Raw genomic sequence first — 24,364 nt, forward strand, 5'->3', positions numbered from 1 at the left:
ACTTCAGTTAAAATCCTTCAAGTCTCTGATGTATCATACCTGTCCCCATCTTCTAATGCATTCTAAGTCACTTTTGAACTGCAAAGTTTAATACAATCTAGGAACAGTCGACGATCGCAGCAACTCCAATTGTCGAAATGATTAGCACAGGAGAGACCTAAGCAGATTATTTTAGAATAGAACCACCTCATTGCAGAATGCAGGTACAGACACCTTTCATCCCAAGCTGGAAATGACCGGATGAAAGTTTGAGACAATAAAGGGCCTACTTCAAATTTGCTTTGAGACATCATTTATTCAATGAAAAGCGACTGAAAGTACATGCCATGTCTGGCAAATCGGATTCTGTTGACTAACCACACCTAAAAAATTACATAAACCCTTTACACCGAATGATCAATAAACCATTACAAAGGTTAGGAAAACTAGAGATGAGGAGCCATAATTTTAGTTTTGTCTTGAATTGCAAAAATGATCGGAGCTCAAAAGGGAAGTAGATCATTCAAGACAGAGAAGTAGGCTGTCAAGTGGGGTTTGTGAAATACTAATCCAGCGACTATATACTGGCGCTCTACTGAAAGTCGAACAAGACTGTCACCACCCTGTCATCAGAAGGAGGCGTTGATCCAATCGCCAGTGGTGGGATGTATGGGAAGATTTCAAATGGCAAAGCAGACGTCCCCCGGCATACCCATTAATTTACATTTTCTTAGTTGGATTATCCCATTTGACCATAATTTATCAATATTTACCAAAATCTTTACCCAGTTCGTACAAATGTAATGCATAGGTCCTCTGCAAGATTGTCCACTGCCACTTAAGAAATCCCAGGTAGAGGTGGCCAAGTTCACCTGCACCATAGGCCTTTAAGCCCCAGAGGGAAACCAGGTCATCGGGCGGTGAACCAACACGTGTGCTTCAGAGAGGAAAACATGCTATCCTGCCAAAATTGGAAAGGAGGCTGGCTTTTTCCAGACTCTACCTGCCTGCTTTATTTTCAACAGCCAGACAAGCAAACATAATTCAAAATAGGGAAAGAGCAAGTTAACTTGGATTTGCATGGTTTGTCAGATAGCCTCATATCTCACTGATTCCATGATCAGCTTATTCTTTTTCATGGAGGTTCAAATTGTTGCTGACTAATGGTAAATGATGTACAGGTATTTAATGTACTTTGTACCTAAATGTTTCCTTACATGAAATTGTCTGTGTGAAAGTTCATTTCTTTGTTTATAGCAAATATGGATTTGTCTGATTTATTTTTGTTTGTTTTCTGATTGCAAATCGGTTCTATAATACATATGGTTTAATTTGCAAATTAATGTGTTTGTTGACAATATTCTCTCTCTGTTCAATTAAGAGCCATGTATACTTAAGTAGCTAATACCATATATAACTAATAAATTCAAAGTGTTTTTCACCAAAACTATACTGTTTTCATTTTAGGTGGCATCAAATGATTAAGATACTGAAAGCAAAAGAAATCTATAATAATAAAAGCCATGTGGACTTCTCTTGTTTGTCCCCCCCGGGTGACTGTAGGGGAGCCATGACACAGCCACCCACCCCCTGCAAACCAGTTTGTCCTCCTCGGGTGGGGCAGGGTACGTAGGGGAACAGGAGGGTATGGGAGACATCCACCTTCCTCCTGCAAACCTGATTGTCCGCCCTGGGTGGGGGCGGGTTAGGTAGGAGATTGGGAGGGTAGGGGATTCAGCAGCTCCGGGTTCCAGCGCGGGCTACGTTATAGTAATTGTGTAACTTGCAGATATCAGAACGCGCAGATTTACGGGTAAAATAAAAAACAAACAAATTAACACAAATTCGACGAGCATAGAGGCCAACACGCACCAAGCACGTAATGATCCGAGTATGATTAAAGTTATGAAACTGGACAACTACAAGTCATTAGCTGGGATGACGGACATAACCGGGGAACCAACTCGTACTAGATCAATGCAACATAGCTGCAGCCTAGTTGCCCAGATAAAAACATGGGCAAATATAAATTGGTCTTGTGTTTTCATGTGATTTAATTACCCTAAGAGGGTTCTTGATGCTTAACATTTCTAATAGAACCCTCTGAGAGGTTAACGCTTTAGCTTCTTTACTGTTTAACTATAGTGAATACTGTTTAATGGTGCTAGCCAGATCCATTACTGTCACTATATGCAGGTAATACCACTTAAACAGTCCACATTTCACTATGACGAATGCTTGATTTTTTTTATGTATTTTTGCTTTAACTACAGTAACTTAATTCTGTATTCACATGATGCCATGAGCGGATATAAACTTATTATTACCATTAAGTTTATTTAACAGTAACAATCTCAGTTCTATTTATATAGAAGAATCTGAATAAAAATTTGTTAAACAGTTTTTAATAGGCTAGCGTCTGCACTTTCAAATAAGTCGTACGCTAATTATTTACACGCGCAATAAAAAATTTACTCATTAAACTAATTGAGGATATTACGATTTTTACAACTGTCTTTAATGAATACAAGGTATTTGGATTTAAAATTCCGGACAACGGCCACAACAGAAGACTGGATCCTCTCCTCACTATATGTCTAGTTTCTTCTGGAGCCATCCACTGTTGAAGTTAACAGCTTTGTATATGTGTATATATATATATATATATATATATATATATATATATATATATATATATATATATATATATATATGTATGTGTGTGTGTGTGTGTGTGTGTGTGTGTGTGTGTGTGTGTGTGTGTGTGTGTGTGTGTGTTTAAAACATTATTTATTAACAAGCATGTGAAACAAGATAGCGCTGCAAATGACTCCCCCCCGCTAGGAGTTCTGTTTGCAAATTTTTACAGGGGAACCATCGCAGAATGTGTGCTCATCTGCCAGAGGATGCCCTTTACTTACTCCAGTACATACTGAAGCATAGATTCTTTAGTGTGTATCTGACGAGGAAGTACAACATGATCGCAGAGCTTCACTAAAGAGTTTAGGTTCAATTTCACCTCCGGTTTCAGTACCAACGAGAATCTGCCTTCTTGGACATTCACGTGACTAAGGAAAAAAGAGAAGTCCCCGCCGGATGTTTATACAAGACCTACGGACCTGGGGCTCAAACGGAATAGTGAGTACCCAAAAAGATGCCTACGCTAGACAGTTACGCAAAAAGTGCTCGACAGAATTGCCCAGCGCTCGTTAATAATAGATATGCAAACAGATATTCAGTACATCATCTAAACGGTGATAGAAAAGTGGTATAACAAACAAGAACAGAAGCCGAAAGAAGAAGGCGTGTTTCTATTTATAACTGTATTTCCAGGCGTTCAAAAACTTATAGAATGAGAACGCCCTTCGTAAAATTATCGACTAGAACGTCTCTCCTCCCAGTCCAGCCCAAAAATCCGCCTCACCAGTATCTACAAAAATAGGTGACTATGGCAACTTATCCCCCAAATTGGTCTGACCACGACGTGCCATTCGGAGACGATCTCTTACCACCTGCAGAGAGGCGCCGTTTTTGGTTATGTCGCCAACAACCATCGAATTCAAACTATTAGGGAGAACCAGGTCCCACTCTAAGTGGGTCCAGGGGAGAACAAACTTCAGGATTCGAAATAACCGAAACGGCAGAGGACCCCACTGGCCTCATGTAAGAACTACATACACGGCAAGAAAAATCATCCCTTAACTCCCATTTAAAATCAATTATTCTGCCAACCATACGAAACCGAGAACACTAAAAGTTGAGAGAGAGAGAGAGAGAGAGAGCGAGGCCCTCAGACACACTACAGTACACCAGAACCCGCTGCCTTTTTACCAACTACCAGAAAACATCACCAGGTCCACGTGATCCACCTTATACAGTATATGTGTGTATGTATGTATATACATACATATATATATATATATGTACTGTATGTGTGTATGTATATACATACATACACAAATACATATATATATATATATCATCACATACGGGCTGCTCTACGAGCAAGAGCCTATGCCAGCATTAGCTGGCTTTATTATCTGGGGCAAAACCGTTGAATTTACTCATCCTTGGAAAATAACAGAGAAGTCCGTATATACTTTATGAACAAAAGAAATACTGCTATTCTTCAAATTACCTTCAGCGAAATATTTTACAGTTATACAGTTTACCTTAGGGAAAATGACAAGTTAAAAAAATACAAAAAATATTATAATGTAAATCAATGCCAGAAATACAACCATATTCTTCCAGTTTTTCCGGCTTGTGATTTTTTGTGATTGCTTGCTTCACGACTTCGTCGTTGGTAGATTTTGTAAACCCAGCTATAGCTTGAATTAACGTAAAATCATTGTAAATTTGCACTTAGCTTTTCATAGTAACGTAATTTTAAATAGCTTGGGTATTTTTTTTTTTGTGAAGTAGTTTATTTTTGTAGAAAAATCATAAAATGTACTCGCGTTTGTTGTAGCTACCACCCTGTAGTGCTGGCTCGGAGTCACAGTCTGTGGACTTCGTATAACTGCCCAGAACAACGGGCACGAACCGGTATAAAAGACGAGAAAAATTCTCGACAGTATGTCTATGTGTGTGTGTACGTATGCTTGTGTGTCATTTCATTACAGCGCACCTGAAGATCAACAGTACTGAGTCCAACAGTTGGTGGTTAGATTATGAAGAAGTATACGTCTGAGACAATACATTTAGAGAAATGCCGACGGGTCCAGCGGGAGGTCAAACCTCCAACCGTGACATATCGAAGGAGGTCAACCTCACGACAGTGATGTATTTAGGGGTCAAACCCAAGAAGACACGTGTAGGAGTAACAAGAAGAATAATTCAACAGACCGTCGATAAAAAACAAACACCATTTTCCTGAGTTATATTTTAAAATCATAAGTCTGCCCCATACCTCATATACGCTAAAGCACAGAACAGGACACCAATGTAACTTCACTGATCGTTAACGATCAAAGCTTTCCTTATTTCGTGTGTTGAGCAGCCTCTGACAGTCAGTGGAGAGGAGAAAGGCAGCTTTTCTCGAAACTTTTTAGCTTTTCTCATCAATGAGATTTCTCCCTGAGTTGTGATTTAAAATACGGAAAGAGACTCTTACCACTTCAAGTGTGTATTCACTATGACACTTAGCAATACCATATTACCAAAATGCAAAGTACAAATTCTGTTCTTTCTAACAAAGAAACTTGATCCAGTTTTCCCTGATAATAAGATAATACAGAAGAAACCTCTATGATTTACTTATGAGTATGTCGAGACTAAAAGTTTACAACATAATAAGACCAAACTGAAGTACAAGGTCAGTATCAGTGTCACAACCAAAAGGCCAAATATATATATATATATATATATATATATATATATATATATATATATATATATATATATATATATATATATATATATATATATACACTAGACAACAATCAGACTAATTCATATTCTAAATGCTGAGCCGCAGGTGAGCCCCTGGTAGGAAATTTACACAATAGCCACTTCCTGCATCATCACAGAATACTCATTAGCAGTATGTCAACCCCATACATGCCTTATATAATCCACTTCTATCTTACAGCAAGCAAACTTGCACTTCTTACCCAACAAGTTTCTAGATTTTCCTCTCCTCACTCCTCCTAACGCTTTCGAATTTTTCATTCTTTTCACAAACCTGGCGTCATCCATTCGTTGTTCATGACCAAACCATCTTAAAACATTCAGATCTATCCTTTTGTTATTCTAACATTTCTAGCACTTTGCGAATCTCCACAGTTCTCACACCCTCCATTCGCATCCAATATGCACACTTCACTTCCATAAAGAAATGCTGGCTCTATGATCTCTACATACATTCCTAATTCCCAATCTCTGCACCCACCCTGCTGCCTTCCTTGCTTTGCTTATTCTATGGGTCGCCTTTTTTCTCACCCTCATACTTTTCTCCTCTTACAACCGATTTAGTCCCTTCCACTAGTTTTCAGAGTTTCTCTCTACTATCCCAAACCATTATAGTATCATCTTCAAACATGAACCATACCATATCCCAATAAAAAAAACATTTTCTCATCCGTCAAATTTCCATCTTCAACTAATCGCCTCTCTCGGACTTTTCAAAACTCTCCATCCATAAAAGTATATAAAACAGCCATAAAGATACAACACGCCCCCGTTTCTGACTAACTTGTACAGCCAGTCATTTTCTCTGCTGTCTTCATAATTTCATACGTACTTCACTTTCACCCCAAATACTTTTAAATCGCTATCAACAACTTATCTTCTACAATATACATCCTCACTACCATTCACATTGCCTGTTCACTGATTCCATTGTAAGTTTTTTTTGTTTTTGTTCTTTTTTCCAATTGGAACACATCCAGCTTTTTCCTGCACTTTTAAACGACTCACAAAATTGTTTCATAATAAACATTTGGTCCACACACTCTCTCTCTTCCTCGTCTTAACCCAAAGTTTTCCTTACCTAACAGTCCTTCTGTCCTCTGTCTTACATTTCTGTCAAATCATACGATATCCTTCCCTGGTACATTAAGAGTTATGCCGCTGTAATTCTTTCAATTTATCCTGCACTAACAGGTAATCTACCAAGCTCGTTTGCTCATTTTTTCTCTACCAAGTATACACATGAACATCTGCCTTTGAAAACCACGTTTTCCCAAAAATCAGGTTGCTTTTACAACACATGTCCACAACAGGCTTTCCATTCTCATTTATTCCAGGAACAATAAACTTAACAACAATTCAGTTCCCTTCTCTATCATCTACCTTCGCATTTACTCCACCTAGAACTCCCCTTTCATATTTTCCAAACCAAGCCAGACCCTCTCAACTACTCTCTCATTGTTTTAATTCTTTTGATACATTCCTCGAACTTGAACACACACACACATATATATATACATATATATGTGTATGCATGTAAATATACTGTATACAAATTTTTGTATATCTACATATATAAATATATAAAAAAATTTTTGAGGCGAAATTTTCCCTTTCATTGTTGAATCGCATCTATTTAAAGACGAGTTCAAAAGTAAGTCGACTGACTCTAACTAATGAGCCACATTTTTTTCAACTGTCGTTGGAATTTTCATTATTTATTTTTTAACCTATCAAGCTTCTTCGAGCCTTCAGAAATTCCTTGAGTAATAAAACATCTAGTTATGATGAATCTTTACAGTTCATGAACGATACTAAGGCGAAATTAGGATAAGGATCGTATACTGCTGATTCTATCTCGTCCTCTCACTGAAGGGATATGATGTTGCCTACACTGACGTAAGCCTGAAAGACTGTCATAACAGTTTCCTTCCTACTGTATTGCGTTGAACTATTCAACCTCTCATTCACTCTGTCGCTGTGTCTCTTTCCTTGTTTCTCTATCCGCCTTAGACCTTCAAGGAGTCATTTCTATCCGCTGAGTATTCTGATGCGAGCTTCAATGACCCATTACAATACCCGAATCGATGTACCGGAATGAAGTATTCATCGCCAGGTGCACTTGCCGTTCTGCCCATGTGAACAAAACGCCAGTTGCTATGCAGTTCCCATAGGATGTTGGTATGCAGCCTTTTTCAGTCGTCAAGAGTGTATACATGAAGTACAGCAAGAATGGCAAACACACGCACACACGCATATATATATATATATATATATATATATATATATATATATATATATATATATATATATATATATATATATATATATAATGTATGTATATGAATGTAATGTATGTATACTTGTAAATGTGTGCATAGCATGCCATAATACACACACATATATATATATATATATATATATATATATATATATATATATATATATATATATATATATATATATATATATATATATATATATATATATATGTATCGTGCGTGCATGTGTGTCTATGCCTTTCTTGCTGTACTTCATGTATATAATATCATGTACTGGGCACGATGGCCCCCTTACTTCCAGACTTATTAACAATTTTTTGCTACGCTTGTCGCTACAAAGCCTTTGATGCAAATAATGAAAGAAATGAGGCACCTCTGGGGCCGACGGAAGGATTCACAGTCGAGCCCGATATGTCAGATTTAGGTTAACCTTAACCACTCGACCTTTCGAGGTCAAGCGATGCACGAGATCAGAGAATGTTATTGAATAAGGTGATGAGCCGTGAATAGAGCGTGGAATGGCTGATGCTTGCAAGAGAAGTTGAGAGTGAGCAAAAGAAAGTTTTTTATTAAAGATAAAGAAACCAGAAACACGGAGAAGTTCATGTTCATAAGAATGGTGAAAGACTGGAAGTAGCTCATTTGTATCTGTATGAATATTTGGATGTAAATATAACAGAAGATGGTAGGCTGGGAAGAGATGAGTCACAGAACACACGAAGCAAGAAAGGTTGCAGAGGTGTGCAGAAGACTGGAGTGGGACAGAAAATTTCTATGGAAGCAAATATGGGAGTGTATAAACGGATTGTTAAGCCAACTCTCCTCTGTGGAAGTGAAGTCTGGATAGTGACTGAGAATGAAGTAAAAAGGCTGAAGCTGCCGAGATAAACTGTTCGCGAGGATATGGGAAATGAAAAGTGAAAAGTGTTGATACACTGAAGCGGTAAAGGGGGTTAACTAATATGAAAGAATGAATCAGCTCATATTATGGAATGAACATACAAGGATAGGTGTGTGGGGACAATTCGAAAATGATGAGGGGAAGAAGAAAGGGTTGGATGAATGGCATAAGAGAGGTACTAGAAAGGAAGACCCTTTATATCCAGACAACCCGAAAATGGTGCAGTGTGTTTAGGGGGTTCGAAACATTGCTGATGATCCTCTTGAGTCGGTGTATGAAGCAGCAGTTGCTGTGGAAGATTAACTGCGCAGAGTTCATTTACGACTCGACAATAAAAGTATGAATATGGCAGCGACCGAGGTGTTGTTTCTATCCACGCCCTATCGGGGGAACGGCACCATATCTGTCTATATTAAATCACTTTCACGTGTGTAATATGCATATCATAACTGACAATAAAATGAGAGATTTGCGCATTTCATGATATCGGAAACCTCGAACTTACAGGACTTTATTACTCCAGACACAAAGTACAGTGAAGTATCCACTCGTCCCGCAAGAAAACCCTTTTCCCCCGACTCCCTGCACACCGCGCTGCCTACGGCACCCAGCAACTTCCTTCATGAAAGCCTTCTCGGACGCTAATATGTTTCTCAAAGCTAAACCAGTTTTCTTTTCCTGCTTTTTTTTTCTTTGGTTTTGGAAAGCTATGGGCATTTGCTACCCTGGCCCTGTGGCATATACACACACACACACACATATAATATATATATATATATATATATATATATATATATATATATATATATATATATATATATATATATATATATATATATATATATATAAACATATAATATACACATACATATATGTATGTGTACACACATATACACATAAATGTGTTCATAAATAATAAAAATATTTACTCAAACACAGATATAAAGACAGAAAGAAAAGATACCCATTCAGTTAGTTACATTCACTAGCCCACACAAAGCGCAGAAGGCACTCGGGCATCATTACCTAAACAAGAAAGCGAGGGTGAGGAGTATCAGATGACGCAGCAGATTCATAAACTTACTTGTCGAGATAAGGATACTTCGCGGGTGCCCCTGGATGGAAGCGAGAAACAGGTCCAAGTAGATCATCTGGCAAGGCTTCAAGAACTTCCAAAATAAAAACAGTCCACTTCTGCAAGAACAACAGAATACCATTGTGAGAAAAAATCATAACAGCACAAAAGGTAAAAGGAGTTCCAACGATTATTGGAGAAGTGGAGGTAGAAAATAATTACACTTATTTAGCCCAGTTCAAGAAATGTCTTTTGTGCTACATGGTTCAATCATAACTATCATTTTTGGTTTTTAAATTACAGTTCCTCATCTTCGACCGTATCAAAGCATATTCTATTCAAAGAGCTCTTTCAGCCTTGCAAAACAATGAACGCCCATGGAAATAGCCTAGCCTAATGTCGCTGCTTTGGGATGCATTACTTTTATGAAGTATATCCAACTTTTACCTTCTCTACAAGAAAATTTACACTGGTTGATTAACACACACACACACATATATATATATATATATATATATATATATATATATATATATATATATATATATATATATATATATATATATATATATATATGTCAAGAAGCGTACCAAGTACCTGGTTATTACACAACTAGTAACAAAATCCAATAATTTACCTCACTTCAGCCAGATACCTGAACCCTCATAACAATACAACTATGACTGAACACTCTGAAGGTAACAGTGATCCCTTAAAACTTGCTTATCACTTGAAATATCAAACTAGGTTTATCAAGTTATGTGTGAGGTATTGAGATATACTAGATAAAAAATGGCATCACTCCATCAAACAACTATAACTGTTTCCCTGGTCTTCTTTAACTTCAACTGTTTGAAGGAGAACAAAAAATGTCATCACTTTGGCTTATGCACACACAACTTTATTTGCTGGTGGTCAAAAAATGAAACACTGTGTTTTTAAAACTTTAAATACAAAAATTTATTTCTAACTTCAAAAGTTGTAAGTAGAATTCACAATCTGAAAAATCTACCATTACTTGAAAACAACATGAGATTTAATTAATTCTTAAACAAGATTAATTCACAAAACTTTAATTTATTAAGAAATTATGTTAACTAAGTAAAATTCAAACTAGTACGATTTACTCAAGATTTGAAAAAAAAATTTTAGCAAATAAAAATCAAATCAAGTATGCAATGTTAAAGTATCAACAAATGTAAAATGCTAAGTAAATAAATGTTAAATCACCAACACAAAAGTTTGGGTAAAACTATGAAATTATAAAATCAAGAACACACAAAAAATGTAAAAACAAGAACATACAAAAAATGCACAAAAGGTTTATCTACAATAATTTCACTAAGGCAAAATCTCTTTAAAGTTTCTATCTTTTTATCATGGTAAAAATAAGTAAAAACCACTTTACCTTATACAAGTTTACAAGTTTCTGAACACTTTTACAAAACTCTTGCTGCAGCAGAAACTCACTTTTTATCTAAGGCACCTGTTACACTGCTAACACACTTTTCCTATGTCAGACCTTACCAAGGGAACATTAAATATTATTAACAGTGACCACCAAACTTATTATAAGTTTTACTCTCTTCCGAAGAGAGAGAGAGAGAGAGAGAGAGAGAGAGAGAGAGAGAGACAAAACCTAACCAAACTCTACAGAGTCTCTGTCTGGACTGATCAGTTTCCCAAAAATCTACTATGAGAATAAACCTATATTGCCAGTTAGGCATTTTTTGGAAATGGTCACTCTGGGAGTCTTCCCTGGGAAAAAAAGGAATAAACAGAGGAGGGAAAATAATCAGGGAATTATTCTCTGGCTCGAAAAGAGCTATCTGGGCCTGTCAGCATACATCCTTTTAAATAGAGAGGGGATTTCCTGTCTTCACACTTTTCCAAACAGAAAAGGCCTCTGGATCAGGCAGCTTATCTAAACCTGTCATCCCATATCTCTTTAGTTAACAGAGAATTTCCTGTCTTAACACTTGTGCCAACAACAAACTTTTAGACCACCCACTGTTATCTAAACCTGTCATCTCGTCTCCCTTTTAGTTGACAACTTGAGTGGTTTAGGGCCTCTCTCGCATAAAGGGACAGATACCGTGGTACACACTTGACACCTGAACAAACATTCAGCTGTGCAAACACAAGAGCCTAACAGGATGGGAAAATGTATCTTATCTCTAAAATCACACAGTCAACTAAGCCTCTTAAGATCTGAGACCTGATATCTCATCACACAGCACATGACAAATACAAGAGGGAATATATCAAAATTTCAGAAAACATATTAATTTTACAGAAAACATTCATATCATAAGACATATCACACATATTATAATATATACATATATATAGTATATATATACTGTATATATATATATATATATATATATATATATATATATATATATATATATATATATATATATATATATATATATATATATATATATGTATATATACTATATATATATATATATATATATATATATATATATATATGTGTGTGTGTGTGTGTGTGTGTGTGTGTGTGTGTATGTGTGTGTGTGTGCAGAGTAACTTAAACCCAAAAGGTATCAAATATTACAAATGCTTGTTAAAGTTAAGTGTACCTTAGTTTTACCAGACCACTGAGCTGACTAACAGCTCTCCTAGGGCTGGCCTGAAGGACTAGACTTATTTTACGTGGCTAAGAACCAATTGGTTACTTAGAAACGGGGCCTACAGCTCATTGTGGAATCCGAACCACATTATAGCGAGAAATGAATTTCTATCACCAGAAATAAATTCCTCTAACTCTTCATCAGCCGGCCCGAGACTCGAACTTGGGCCTGGCGAGGTCCAGTCCACAGCTCTACCGACTCGCCCAACGAAGAGCTACAATGTACCTGGACCAGAATTTATACCTGTGAGTTTTTGGGTTGTAACTAGAGTAACACAGTCTTTAAAAAGCCATTCATTTTTTGGCTGAGTAGATTATATTCTTCTAACCAAATTCAAAGCCTAAAAACATAGGCTCGAATCCTGGTCAGGGTATTAGCGTTTATAATTTGCATTATCTTTGGGAGTGCGATATTCCTAATTTATAGTGAATTCAGTATCCGCAAGTAATTAGTGCCTTAATTTTCAATGTATTATAATGCAAAATGTCAAATTAGTGACACTTGACACACATACATATATATAAAATATATATATATATATATATATATATATATATATATATATATATATATATATATATATATATATATATATATATATATATATATATATATATATATATATATATATATATATATATATGGGTGTGTGCGTGATGAAATAAATTTTAATAATTACCATTATTGTTATTGAAGACCAATATTCATAATAATTTTGTTGCCTAAATACATAAAATATTTGCATACATCGTAATATATCTATACACCCAAATTAATGTGGATTTCACTCTCCATTTCTGTGCAAGTTAGAATTACTATTATTGCAAAGAAAATCTTTCCCGTAACTAAGACTCCAGCCTAAAATTCTGAATGCAACATTCTTTCTTATACATTGCTCACTGAAAACAGCACCTTCAAAGTTTTGGCCACAGGAAGGTTCGTAAAAAACTACTGAATTATCGTAAGAAACTATAACATTACAGATATGCAAATGCAAATAAAGCTGAAAGAGTGATTATTCTTGAATTCGAACATAAAAACACTGTCATTCACTTGACCTTAACGATGCTTTTCCATTCTAAAGATATCCTTAAACGCAAGCCATTTCCTTGGAAGCTAATGAGAGAAAACAAGAAGAAAGGAGAAAAGTGAAAACAATAAAATCTGCCACTGGAAGAATGGACGCGAATGAACTGTGCGATCTGTGGACAGAGAAGATGAGCTGGGATTCGATTTTTTATAGCAGAGCGCTCTATGGTGGCATGTAGTCCATTTGTTTGCGTTGGGATACACGGTTCTGGCTGTGCTTCCCCAAAGTCTGAGAGAACGAACAAAACGTCAAGGATTTCGCTCTCGAGGCAACATGCACAAGCACACACACACACACACACACACACATATACAGTACAGTACTGTATATTATATATATATATATATATATATATATATATATATATATATATATATATATATATATATATATATATATATATATATATATATGTTGCAAATCCTGCATATTTTGTCCAGCAGAGCCACTACTTTAATCTAGACTATATATTAATTACATAATTGACAGCTTAACGCCCATGACGCAAAGGGCCTCTGTGAAATTCCGCCATTCATGTCCCCCTGAGCTTTATCTTCTAAAAATCTCCTCCACTTCTCCGCCTTCCTTCTCACAGTTCTCATCCAAGAAGGTCTGAGTCTTCCAACTCCCCTGGTGTCCACAGGGGTCCAGCAGACACTATCACGTACCATTCTCACAGGGGCTGTGCCAAGAAAACATGTCCAAGCCATCTCCCTGTCCCTCATTATCTCATTTATAATTGGAACTCTCATAATTTCACTTATGGTCTCATTTCTAACTTTATACTGCCATCCGACTCCTAATATTCTTCTTAATGCTCTGTTTTCCAATAAACGAAATCTTTTGGCTACAGTTTCATTCTCATGCAAGATTCATGTCCGTGCTATATTTATGCATAATCTTATTTCATGATACAGCTGCATTGTATTTATTTCCAAAACTTATTCAACCTGTCCATTGCAGTGGGCCAGAATGAGGTATTTAGGGACAAAAATACTTCTAAAGCAGAAATTGATCTTATTTGGATCTAATAACATTCTAAACATATTATATAAGATAATTATTTGTGATTATTTTTTTTATAGTTTATTGAATGTTTATGTGCACTATCAACAAAGTTGCAATAAGTAGCAAAAAGTACTTTGTGGCAAAAATTGTGATAGAATTACTTAACATTTGGCACCATTGCCAATCTTTGCAAACCTTTGCAATTTTTTGTACCCCATTATAAACTTTTATGTATATAAAGAAACAATGACAAGGTTTTGCATGAGGAAGCAGTGAACAACCAACAGTAACAAGTTTGATCATGTTTCAGCCTGCATAGGACTGGGCCAGGGTGTTGCTTACAATTTATAATATTGCATTCCTTTGTCCTTGATATATGTATTCTTGATTTTCATAATTGTTTCAGTAATTGGGAAAGGTAAAAATTTTAATTTTGTCCACCTGCTGGTCCACTGTGCATTATTTGCTTTTTTTTTTTTTTTTTTTTTTTAAAAAGTCCAACTCGAAAGAATCTGTACTGGATATCATTGTTCCAAAATATTTGAAAAATTTGCATATTCTAACCCCAATACTTCTGTTTTTCTTAGATTTACTTCGAGTCCCATAAAAGTGTGATGCACTTTGTTAAGTAAACATTGTAAATCCTGCAGTGTTTCGCTAGTTAAAACATCATCTGCATATCTTAATGCTGTCAAGTTCCTATCGTTACTTCATTCTCAACACTCTCTTCTTTACACCACCCTACTATATATATACTGCAAATTCACTTAACAAGACTCCATCAAAATGGATAGCTTCAATTATTTATCTTTACATATTTAACGAAATAACTATTGTGGATGTTGTAAAATTCTTATACATAGATACGGTGACCGCCCTATAGTCCGAAGGCCCGATAGTCCGAAGGTCCGATAGTCCGAAAGTCAGCAGGCCCGATAGTCCGAAGGTCCGATAGTCCGAAAGTCAGAAGGCCCGATAGTCCGACGGACTGTAATCAGCCCCCCACCCCTCCATAGCTAATACGGCAAAATTGTAACCAGTAAACACCCAGAAAAATACCAACATAACGTACCCTAGGGGTGTTTACTGGTTACAATTTTGCCGTATTAGCCATGGAGGCGGGGGGATTAATCAGGCGGGGTTGGGGGCGCTTGCCTCGGAATGCCGGCTTAGACCTACGACTATCGGACCTTCGGACTATCGGGCCTTCGGACTAACGGACTGTAATCATACATACATATATATGTGTGTATATATGTATGTATGTATGTATGTATGTATGTATATATATATATATATATATATATATATATATATATATATATATATATATATATATATATATATATATATATATATATATATATATATATAGCTGTTTCCTTCCCCCTCCCAAAAAAAAGGCCACACCAGCAGCACGCTGACGACTCTAGTATATTGTGTCATTCTTTGCCTGAAAAAAAAAAACAAATCTAGCACTTCGTGGATATAACGGCGCTTTCTTTCTAACATTCGTGGCACGCTCTCTCCGCATCGTACATTCTTTTCGCTCACTTGTCCGTTCCCGTTCTCTCTATTTGATCAAATCCCACCCAAACAATGATTCAACAAAAAACTATCCAGAGATATTATAACAGCTGAAAATCCTCCACGGTTATCTGAAAAGCACAGTTCCATGTAAAAATAAAACAAAGTTTCTTAGCCAGAAGCCAAGACGTCATCTCATTGCATATATACAATTAAATATCCAGCAATCAATTCCTGCACCATCACAGGGAATGCATAGGAGCTCGATAATTATTTCACAAACGTCTGTCCGGTGACAGTTCCCTCTGATCATCCAAACATTCCTATATGACTTTCCTCTGTTGTTCTCTGGAATGTTTCGCTTGGGTTATCCCTACCATGCCCTACTTCGCCCGCTAGCCTGCGTTCTCAAGACTTTTCAAATGCTACCAATTCCCTGTCTGTCACAACTGAGCAATGTCATGACTCATGCCCATGTATCGAAACTGGCCTAATGTTATAAAAGTACAATCTTGTTTTGGTGTGTACTGACTGTATTTTATTAACTATATATTGGTGTGAACATCCCAACTACCTGTCCTGTTTTATCATCATCTTCTTTATCTTGTATTTTAACTATTAATCTTTTAAGACAATCACACCTAAATAAATAACCTCTAAACAACTTCAAAATTATCTCCGATAAATTAACGGCGTCGGTGACCCTGGTAGTTGTGACGCCAGATAACTCTCAATTAATCAAATCAATCCGATAAATTAAAGAAATGACAGCATGGGTGTCAAAATCCTATCCGGCATCACACCAGTCTTGATTCAAAATGGATTATTCTATTTCCATCAAGCATAACTTGGCAAATAAAGCCCTCATGCCAATTTGAAATATATAGGAACTTCCCACAAATCTCATAAATTCTTATGATCTTCCGTAACGGATTACCCAAAACAATATCTCAGACTGAAAAATCCACAAAACTCGAAGATTGTAAGCTCATTTGCTTCTTTTGCATAAAATGATCAATAATGAAGAGCTGATCATTATATCCTCTCCTTTTCCTGAACCAGCTTGTTCCTCCATTCTTGTAAAACAAACACCGAGCAGAGTTTACGTGCCTTCTGCTAGCAGCCAAATTATCCACTCAATCGTGAAACTAACCACAAGGAGATGCCCGTGTGTTTTAAATGCTTTGGTGTTTAAATATAATTACAATAATCACAAGGTAGTTTGCCCTGCAAACAGTGGCAAACATGAACACCAACCAAAATCATATTAACTTGTATCTAGCAAGAGCAATCTTTCACCGACTGCTTCAAACTTACACAGAGCTCTGTAGCACTCAAATTCACCATCAAGCCTATAACCCTCATAACGACCGTCTCCTCTGCCAGAAATCAACGAAGTCATTACATTAACTAACCGCACTGTCTTTCCGTTCCGTTTCATCTGATCTCTTTAGGTTTGTAATGTATTTCAAATATATAGTGTCGAAAAAACCCACAAGGTGGCCTATTTGAACACTGCATTTTCTTACCTATAAAGACTGCTGAAGTGAAATATATCTATTTTCTGAGTACCATGAGTATACAGCCTCTACCCAGGATTAAGAGCCACGCCTAGAAGAGACTCCAAGCGGTTTCTTAGGCATGACTGTTTTACCAGAGAGGCGATGCAGTCACTTCGTAGGAACGTCCTCTTTCATACTCTAGAGAGGGAAAACAATGACGTAGTCGCAGCGTCACCCGACTCGACAATCTCCCGCTGCACTTTGGTTTTAACCTGTAAATTCAACATCGTACCGGAGAAGTACAGCAATCGTTGACTAACGACATAACAGTCAATCTGCCTGTTGCTCGCCCCCTTACTGCAGGAGGCTTTAGGTGACTGCACCTTCCAAAGGCGAAATATTTTGTGTAACACATTTTATACACTTTCTGTTAATCCAAGATGGTCTAAATTAATAATTTTTGACCTTTCAAATGGGATTACCTGTATGTTGTCAGGTAGCGCCACCTGCAACATTATCCGTTGGCAATGCGATTCAGAGAGGTGGCGCGTAAGTATTTTATAATCATTGCTTCAGGAGATGAATCTAGCTCTCGCAATCTTCTTTGCGGCCTTGAACGACGGACTTCGCATTGACATTAGATCTGACTTTTGAATCTCCTAGTTAGTTAGACGGCAATCCTTTGTCGTTGTTGCAAACATTGTGCTATTGCCTAGTGCTGGCTAGCAGTTTTTCAAATACTTTTTCCTTCTTCTATGTCAGTTGGCGTTACTTCGAGCACTGCAGAAGAACCATTTAATCATAATGCCGGCGTCACACTTCGGCGATTCAAGACTGCGACCATCGTAATTTGCTCACTACGACGCAGTTACGCTCTAGGTATGACCAGATCAGCAACATCGGCATGATTCGTAACCACGTCGCCGAGTTTGGCGATGTCCGCTAAGTGATGGCATATGTGCAAAAAAAAAAAGTATACCTTAGTTTTACCAGTTCATTGAGCTGATTAACAGCTCTCCTAGGGCTGCCCCGAAGGATTAGACTTATTTTACGTGGCTAAGAACCAACTGGTTACTTAGCAATAGGACCTACAGCTTATTGTGGAATCCGAACTACATTATAGCGAGAAATGAATTTCTATCGCCAGAAATAAGTGCAAGGCTGCACGACACCTACGCGTTCGTGCCACGACGACTGTCAAAAGTCGCCAGGTAATGACGCCTGACGCAACTGTCATAAGGTCATCACGACTGACGAGATGGCGTCGGCATTTGATTACATCGGACGTAATTAGCAATGTCAACATGCGCCATCCAGTACAACATATGTCATGTACTTGGCAACTTGGCATGCACAGTGGGGATGCGCAGTAGTGTATTTTGTCTCCTCCTTTAGTGGGATGTGCAGTAGTGTATTTTGGCTCCCTTTTTTTCCTTTTTGTTATTGCTGACACAACAAAAAAATAAAAAAGTTCTTCTTGTAACTGTCCTCTAATAATCCTACTGTACATGCTTTTGTACAATTTCAAGGTTATTAGAAAAGGCATTTTCACGACACATGACGCTGCCATTGCGTCTGTCGGTACAGGACGTAATTAAGTCGGGAATAAATCATCATGAATCGTCATGCCTTCACGGACGTCGCCGTCCTGTAAAAACCGTTAAATGTGGGCGTGGCCTGAATCATCGGCGACTGTCGTGTACGACTACGCACGTTCGTAATCTCATCTCAACGTGCGCACTGCTGTCGTAAATGTTCATTACGTATGACGTCGTGGTGTCGGAATCAGCTGATTTTTTTTTTTTTTTTTTTTTGAGGCCCGAGGTCCGCGACTGATGCCGATCGGTCGCCAACCGCGTCGTAACGAGCAAATTACGACGGTCGCGGTATTGAATCGTCAATGTGTGATGTCCACACAAGAGTGGATAATTAATATCATAAAAGTTTTTGTTGGGGTAGAAACAAAGAAACTGGAAAAACGTGTTTTTTCCTTGAAAAAAATTTTATATTATTTAGTGACAAGTCTAGCAAACGTACAAGTTTTAGTAGTGCCCAAGTTTTATATTCACTCATCTACAATACCAACTAGGTTTAAATTGGTCTACTTGCCCGTTATATGGTTCTTCATGAAACAATGTAGGAATATCATATTGAAGTTTTTTTTCACACAAAAAAATAAATAAACAAAAAGAGATCACGCATTTTTACATCTGTCTATGTCCTTTAATTTCACTTGCATGTATCAGTATATAATTTTTTCTCGTTGCTTCACTTTCGCAGCCCGGATAATTTATAACACAAAAATAAAAAAGAATAAACCGAAAACGATGAAGTCTTCAACTAAAAATTCCATTAACACCTGAATAACCAATGATATCATCGTGTCACAATTGAATGTTGAACTTAGCTAACATGTCCCGAGCTTTCCTACATTCTCGTTAAATGAGAGAGAGAGCTGACATGATGCTCGATCCTTTCTGTATTTCATTCAATGCTCTAACTTACTGGGAGAGGTTATGGCAAAGTCAGGAAATACAGATCAAACTGTGTAATAAAAAAAAGGCTATAACTGTTTAGATAGGTTCACAAATATATTGTTTTACTTGGTAAGGCTGAGAACGGTGAAAGTTTCTGAAAGCATTTGTAAGCAAAATGTTGACAATACACAATGAGAATGGCAAAGGGTTAGGATGGTCGATGGTAAAGAGACAAGAAGTCGTTAATCCATCAGAATGCATGAGTGTAAATGCTGAGTGTGCAGAACTGAGTCACAAAAGAAAGAAAACGAAGAATTTCAGTTCACGAGTAGCCTGAAGAAGTAAACCCAAGAAAGAGACTGTTAAGGCAAGTCATGCTCAAATGAAACACGGACTAAAAAGGTCTCAAGCCATGAATGTATGATGCACGGTCCAGTGCAGACCGTCGGTTTAAGATGTGACCCAGATGGACTTGAAAATAGTGCCAGATAGAAAATATATATATATATATAGATAATATATATATATATATATATATATATATATATATATATATATATATATATATATATAATCCTAAAATGGACAAATAAAAGCTGGACGGTTAAGGGACACAGGAAACTTAAGGCTTGAAGGGGGAAAGAATCCGCCACCTAATAGCAATGCCAGTACATCTGATTTCGAGGCAGTTAATATAGGAGGATTATTGGCCAGGTCGTAAGGTGGCGACCCCTTTCCCTCAGAGCACAAAAATGTCGAAAACAATACATAAAGAAGAGGGTCGACGACATGACCTATAAGTAAAAGTTAAGTATATCTTAGTTTAACCAGACCACTGAGCTGATTAACAGCTCTCCTAGGGCTGGCCCGAAGGATTAGATTTATTTTTACGTGGCTGGCAGTCCCTATGGGAAAATGTTTTAACGAATCAAAAAATGCACAGTATCACGTCATCAGTGTCTCCTTGATCATACCCCTTGATGCCAAGGAGACAAGAAACGATGTTGTGCAGATTGAGGATTGGACATACAAGACTCACTCATGGGTTTTTGATGTCCCGTGAAAATCCTCCATTTTGCGATGACTGTGAGACAGTTGCTGGTCAAATGTCCCAGCCTTGGGAATTTGAGACATGGGTTCCTGTCCTGGGTGCTTGACAGAGAAGGTCATTTTATTCTAGCGTCAATTCTCGGTGAGGATTGTAATATGGAGCAGTTAAACATCTTTATGTGGGAGGCGGACCTCCGCAACAAAACTTAAATTATACATGTAAAGTATTGTAAGTATTGATATATATTCGAGCAAATATGATTATATACATATATTTTTAGATATTTTTATAAGAAATTCTTTTTAAACATTTATTTTTAGTTTTTTATTTAAATTTATTACCGCGTCAACGCCAGTTTAAATAGACATAACCAATCAATCTACAAATAACGGAAAGAGGGCCTATAGATGAGTTAAGGGTGAGACGAGGAATCAGACTTTTATGGTTAATGATTCAATCCTTGCAGCAAAAATAAATTAATATATATTTAAAACAGGAGCCATTGCAAAAATTGTAACTGGGAAATGCATTTACAAAATATAGACCAAGCACCTAAATTTTGGAAACATTCAGTAATATGAACTTTGTAATGTCTTGAAGACAATTCTGAAGTAACCTCAGCATTAAAATTAAAGTGTTGGGGGCAGCGAAGGGGGCGCGGGAGTTAATTGCACTTTCACCAAAAAGGGAATCAGTGGGAGGGTAAAGCAGAGAACGTTGAAAGGCACTAAGCTTGACTAAGATACGAGCCCCTCGTTCAAATATTGCTCTTCAGATCGATGTGATGGCTGAAGGAAAAGTAACTCGAGATATAATGCTCAAGGCGGAGAATGACTACAAGTGAAAAAGAAATAGCAATGGGACCTTAATCATCGGAAGAACCATGAATAGACTACCTAATATGTTGGCTGGAGAAGGCCATTTGTTAACGAAGAGGAAGTTTGGGCGTGAGAAGACCGCACTGGAGAGGGGCATGACTCGAGCAAATGCAAGGGAACAGGTAAGTTCGTCACCAACGGGCAGAAGGCAGTTAGAAAAGATGTGAATGAGACTAGAGTAGCTACTAGCGAACTGATTGACTGTTTAGTTTCTGTACACTGCCGTGACAGCATCAAGAGAAATCGATTTTGAATTAAACCCGAATATTTAAGTTACAAAAGTCTTATGGCACAGCCTAAATCTTTTGTGATATTGTCCAAAGTCCCTATGAGACGACCCAATATGAGTAACGTAAATATGGCAGTACTAGTATATTTTGGTTAAGCTGGATCGTGTTCATATATTTTTTGGCATTGCTGAAAGGTAGGAGGAAGTGACCTAACATCAGGAAGAATAAAAGTGTGCACAAGATATAAAAGGCTGAGGCGATTTATGTCGAGAATAAACGTGGTTGAAACTAAACCCGCGATCTGCACAGTTCATCGGCGGTTAAAATAGTGAATGGGACATTTTGTGTGTGTGTGTGTGTGTGTGTGTGTGTGTGGTAATCCTTTGCTTCCTTGAATTTTTTTTTTTTTTCAGAAAACGTACACATTTAGTTTATGTGCATGTGATATGGCATGCACCATAGATTCTTCAAAACTGTAAAACACCCTTAACAAACAGACAAAATCCATAATTAACTAGTTTCTCTTGTTTGGTGACCAACCCTCAAATACAGAACTTGCCTCCGTAAACTGAAATGTAATTACAGGTTGTATTAAGTTAACCTTTCAACTCCTACTGTCTGCCATCGGCAATTTAAGTTTTGTGTGTACGTTGCAAGATTTATGATTTTCTCTCTCTCTTATTGATGTTTATCTCCTACTCAAATAAGTAAAAGATGAGAAACAGCACAAAAGATACAGCTAATTGGCAAAAATGGGTAGAAAGTAACCAAGCCTACATTAAAGGGAACGGTGCTGCTACTCAAAACCTGATCTTTACCGTTACCAACTGCGAATTTTCATTTCTGTGGAAATCCAGAAGAAAGTATTAAACATTTGGGTATATTGCCCCCGAACACATGAAAAAATATGTTCAAACTAAGTGAATTAAACCAGCCTTTCGAAGAGGACACAAGGGAAGTCTTTGGCAAATGTTGCTCATTGTATGAGAGAGAGAAACACCGCACGTGAGGAGAAGAAACGAACGTCCAAAACTCAAAAAACCACACGAGCAATTAGGACGGCGATACAAGGACAGTCTCGATCGTACAACTGCACTCAATGCTGACATTCCTCGAAATAATTACCGTTTAAGCTAACAATGTCCGCTTTATCTTGAAGTCACAAGGGTGAAGGCACCCTGACGACAAGGTCACACTATTGATGGAAGTAATTCCTGTATGCAGAGCTGTTCTGCAACCAGTCACTTAAGTTATCCACCGTAAATATATAAAACAATAGTTCAGTCGTAAAATCATTCTGACATCCTTTCAGATACCCATGGAGCAAGTGTTGGTCTGTCTTCCGCTTCTAATCTGATACTCAGTGGTCTATGTATTAAATAAATAAAGCAGATTGTTATCTCGAATTATTTCCATATCCTAATACCGTGTTTGCCAGTATAGATAACTCGGCTGACTAACGTTTGGCAGATGACATGATTGACTTAGTCAATCATTATTTGACTGACGAATCTCGGTTCACACTACGAACCCCTATCTGAGTGAGTTTTTCTACTGACCAACGAATATTAACCGTCTGTAAAATTTTATTTTAAAACAACGTTCCTTTCTGCGTATTTCTCGCGAAAAAGACCTATACTCTGACTAAAAACAAAAATAAGTGATAGTAAAAATCTGAGTTAATTCAATATAAAAACAACCCAAGGAAATCGAATGCTCACGGTGAACGTAATTAAGGGAAAACTTAAGCTCGTGAAGAATAGCGACGATAACGTATTTATCTGTATGTGGTAATTTACATCCAGGCAGCAACATCATGGTACGTGAACGCTCCTTGTTTCTTATGGCTCGATTTACTCTTGATATTCTTAACTCTTAATCTGCATTTGATATGATGGTACTAGGTTGTGATGTTCATCGTACAAAAGTAAGCCTAAAATCAATTTATTTTCACTGGTAAGATTACCCTGATGACGGTCGTTGTACAGGCGTCGTATTGCACCAAGGTGGAAGAAGAGCAGGTGGAATCACGCGCAGCTCGAGACGAGTCAGTGACGTCAAACGGAACCCACGACTACTCACGGTCAAATATTACTGCAATGCATTTCTAGCCATAGGGCACTATTGCATTGTTTTATAGTTCAATTAGTTCATTATTAAGTAGCTATAATATGATAAAATGATATTTCCCCTTGCAGAAGAAAATTTATTGTCATATAGCCTACTGTAAATGAAATATGACCATGATAAAATAATATATTACTTGAGTAAGAATAAGAAGAGAGAGAGAGA

The 24,364-nt window shown here is 37.2% G+C and overlaps 1 protein-coding gene across 9 annotated transcripts in view; it reads right to left on the reverse strand.

Annotated features, from left to right (window-relative positions):
• Mettl4 (Methyltransferase like 4) overlaps positions 1-24,364 on the reverse strand; it is a 169,662-nt gene that overhangs the window by 143,327 nt on the left and 1,971 nt on the right. For 8 of the 9 annotated variants that reach the window (XR_010857642.1, XM_067130293.1, XM_067130265.1 and 5 more), the window contains exon 2: positions 9,659-9,768. Coding sequence is in view for 2 of the 9 variants with exons in the window: in XM_067130191.1 (XP_066986292.1) it covers positions 9,659-9,768 (110 nt within the window). In the remaining 7 variants the exon portion in view is untranslated. Of the gene's footprint in view, positions 1-9,658; positions 9,769-17,463; positions 17,570-24,364 lie in introns of those variants that run through there. The other variant, XM_067130236.1, reaches the window with a different exon arrangement.

Source organism: Macrobrachium rosenbergii, chromosome 3 (assembly GCF_040412425.1).
Source record: "Macrobrachium rosenbergii isolate ZJJX-2024 chromosome 3, ASM4041242v1, whole genome shotgun sequence".
In the NCBI taxonomy this organism is placed as follows: domain Eukaryota; kingdom Metazoa; phylum Arthropoda; class Malacostraca; order Decapoda; family Palaemonidae; genus Macrobrachium; species Macrobrachium rosenbergii.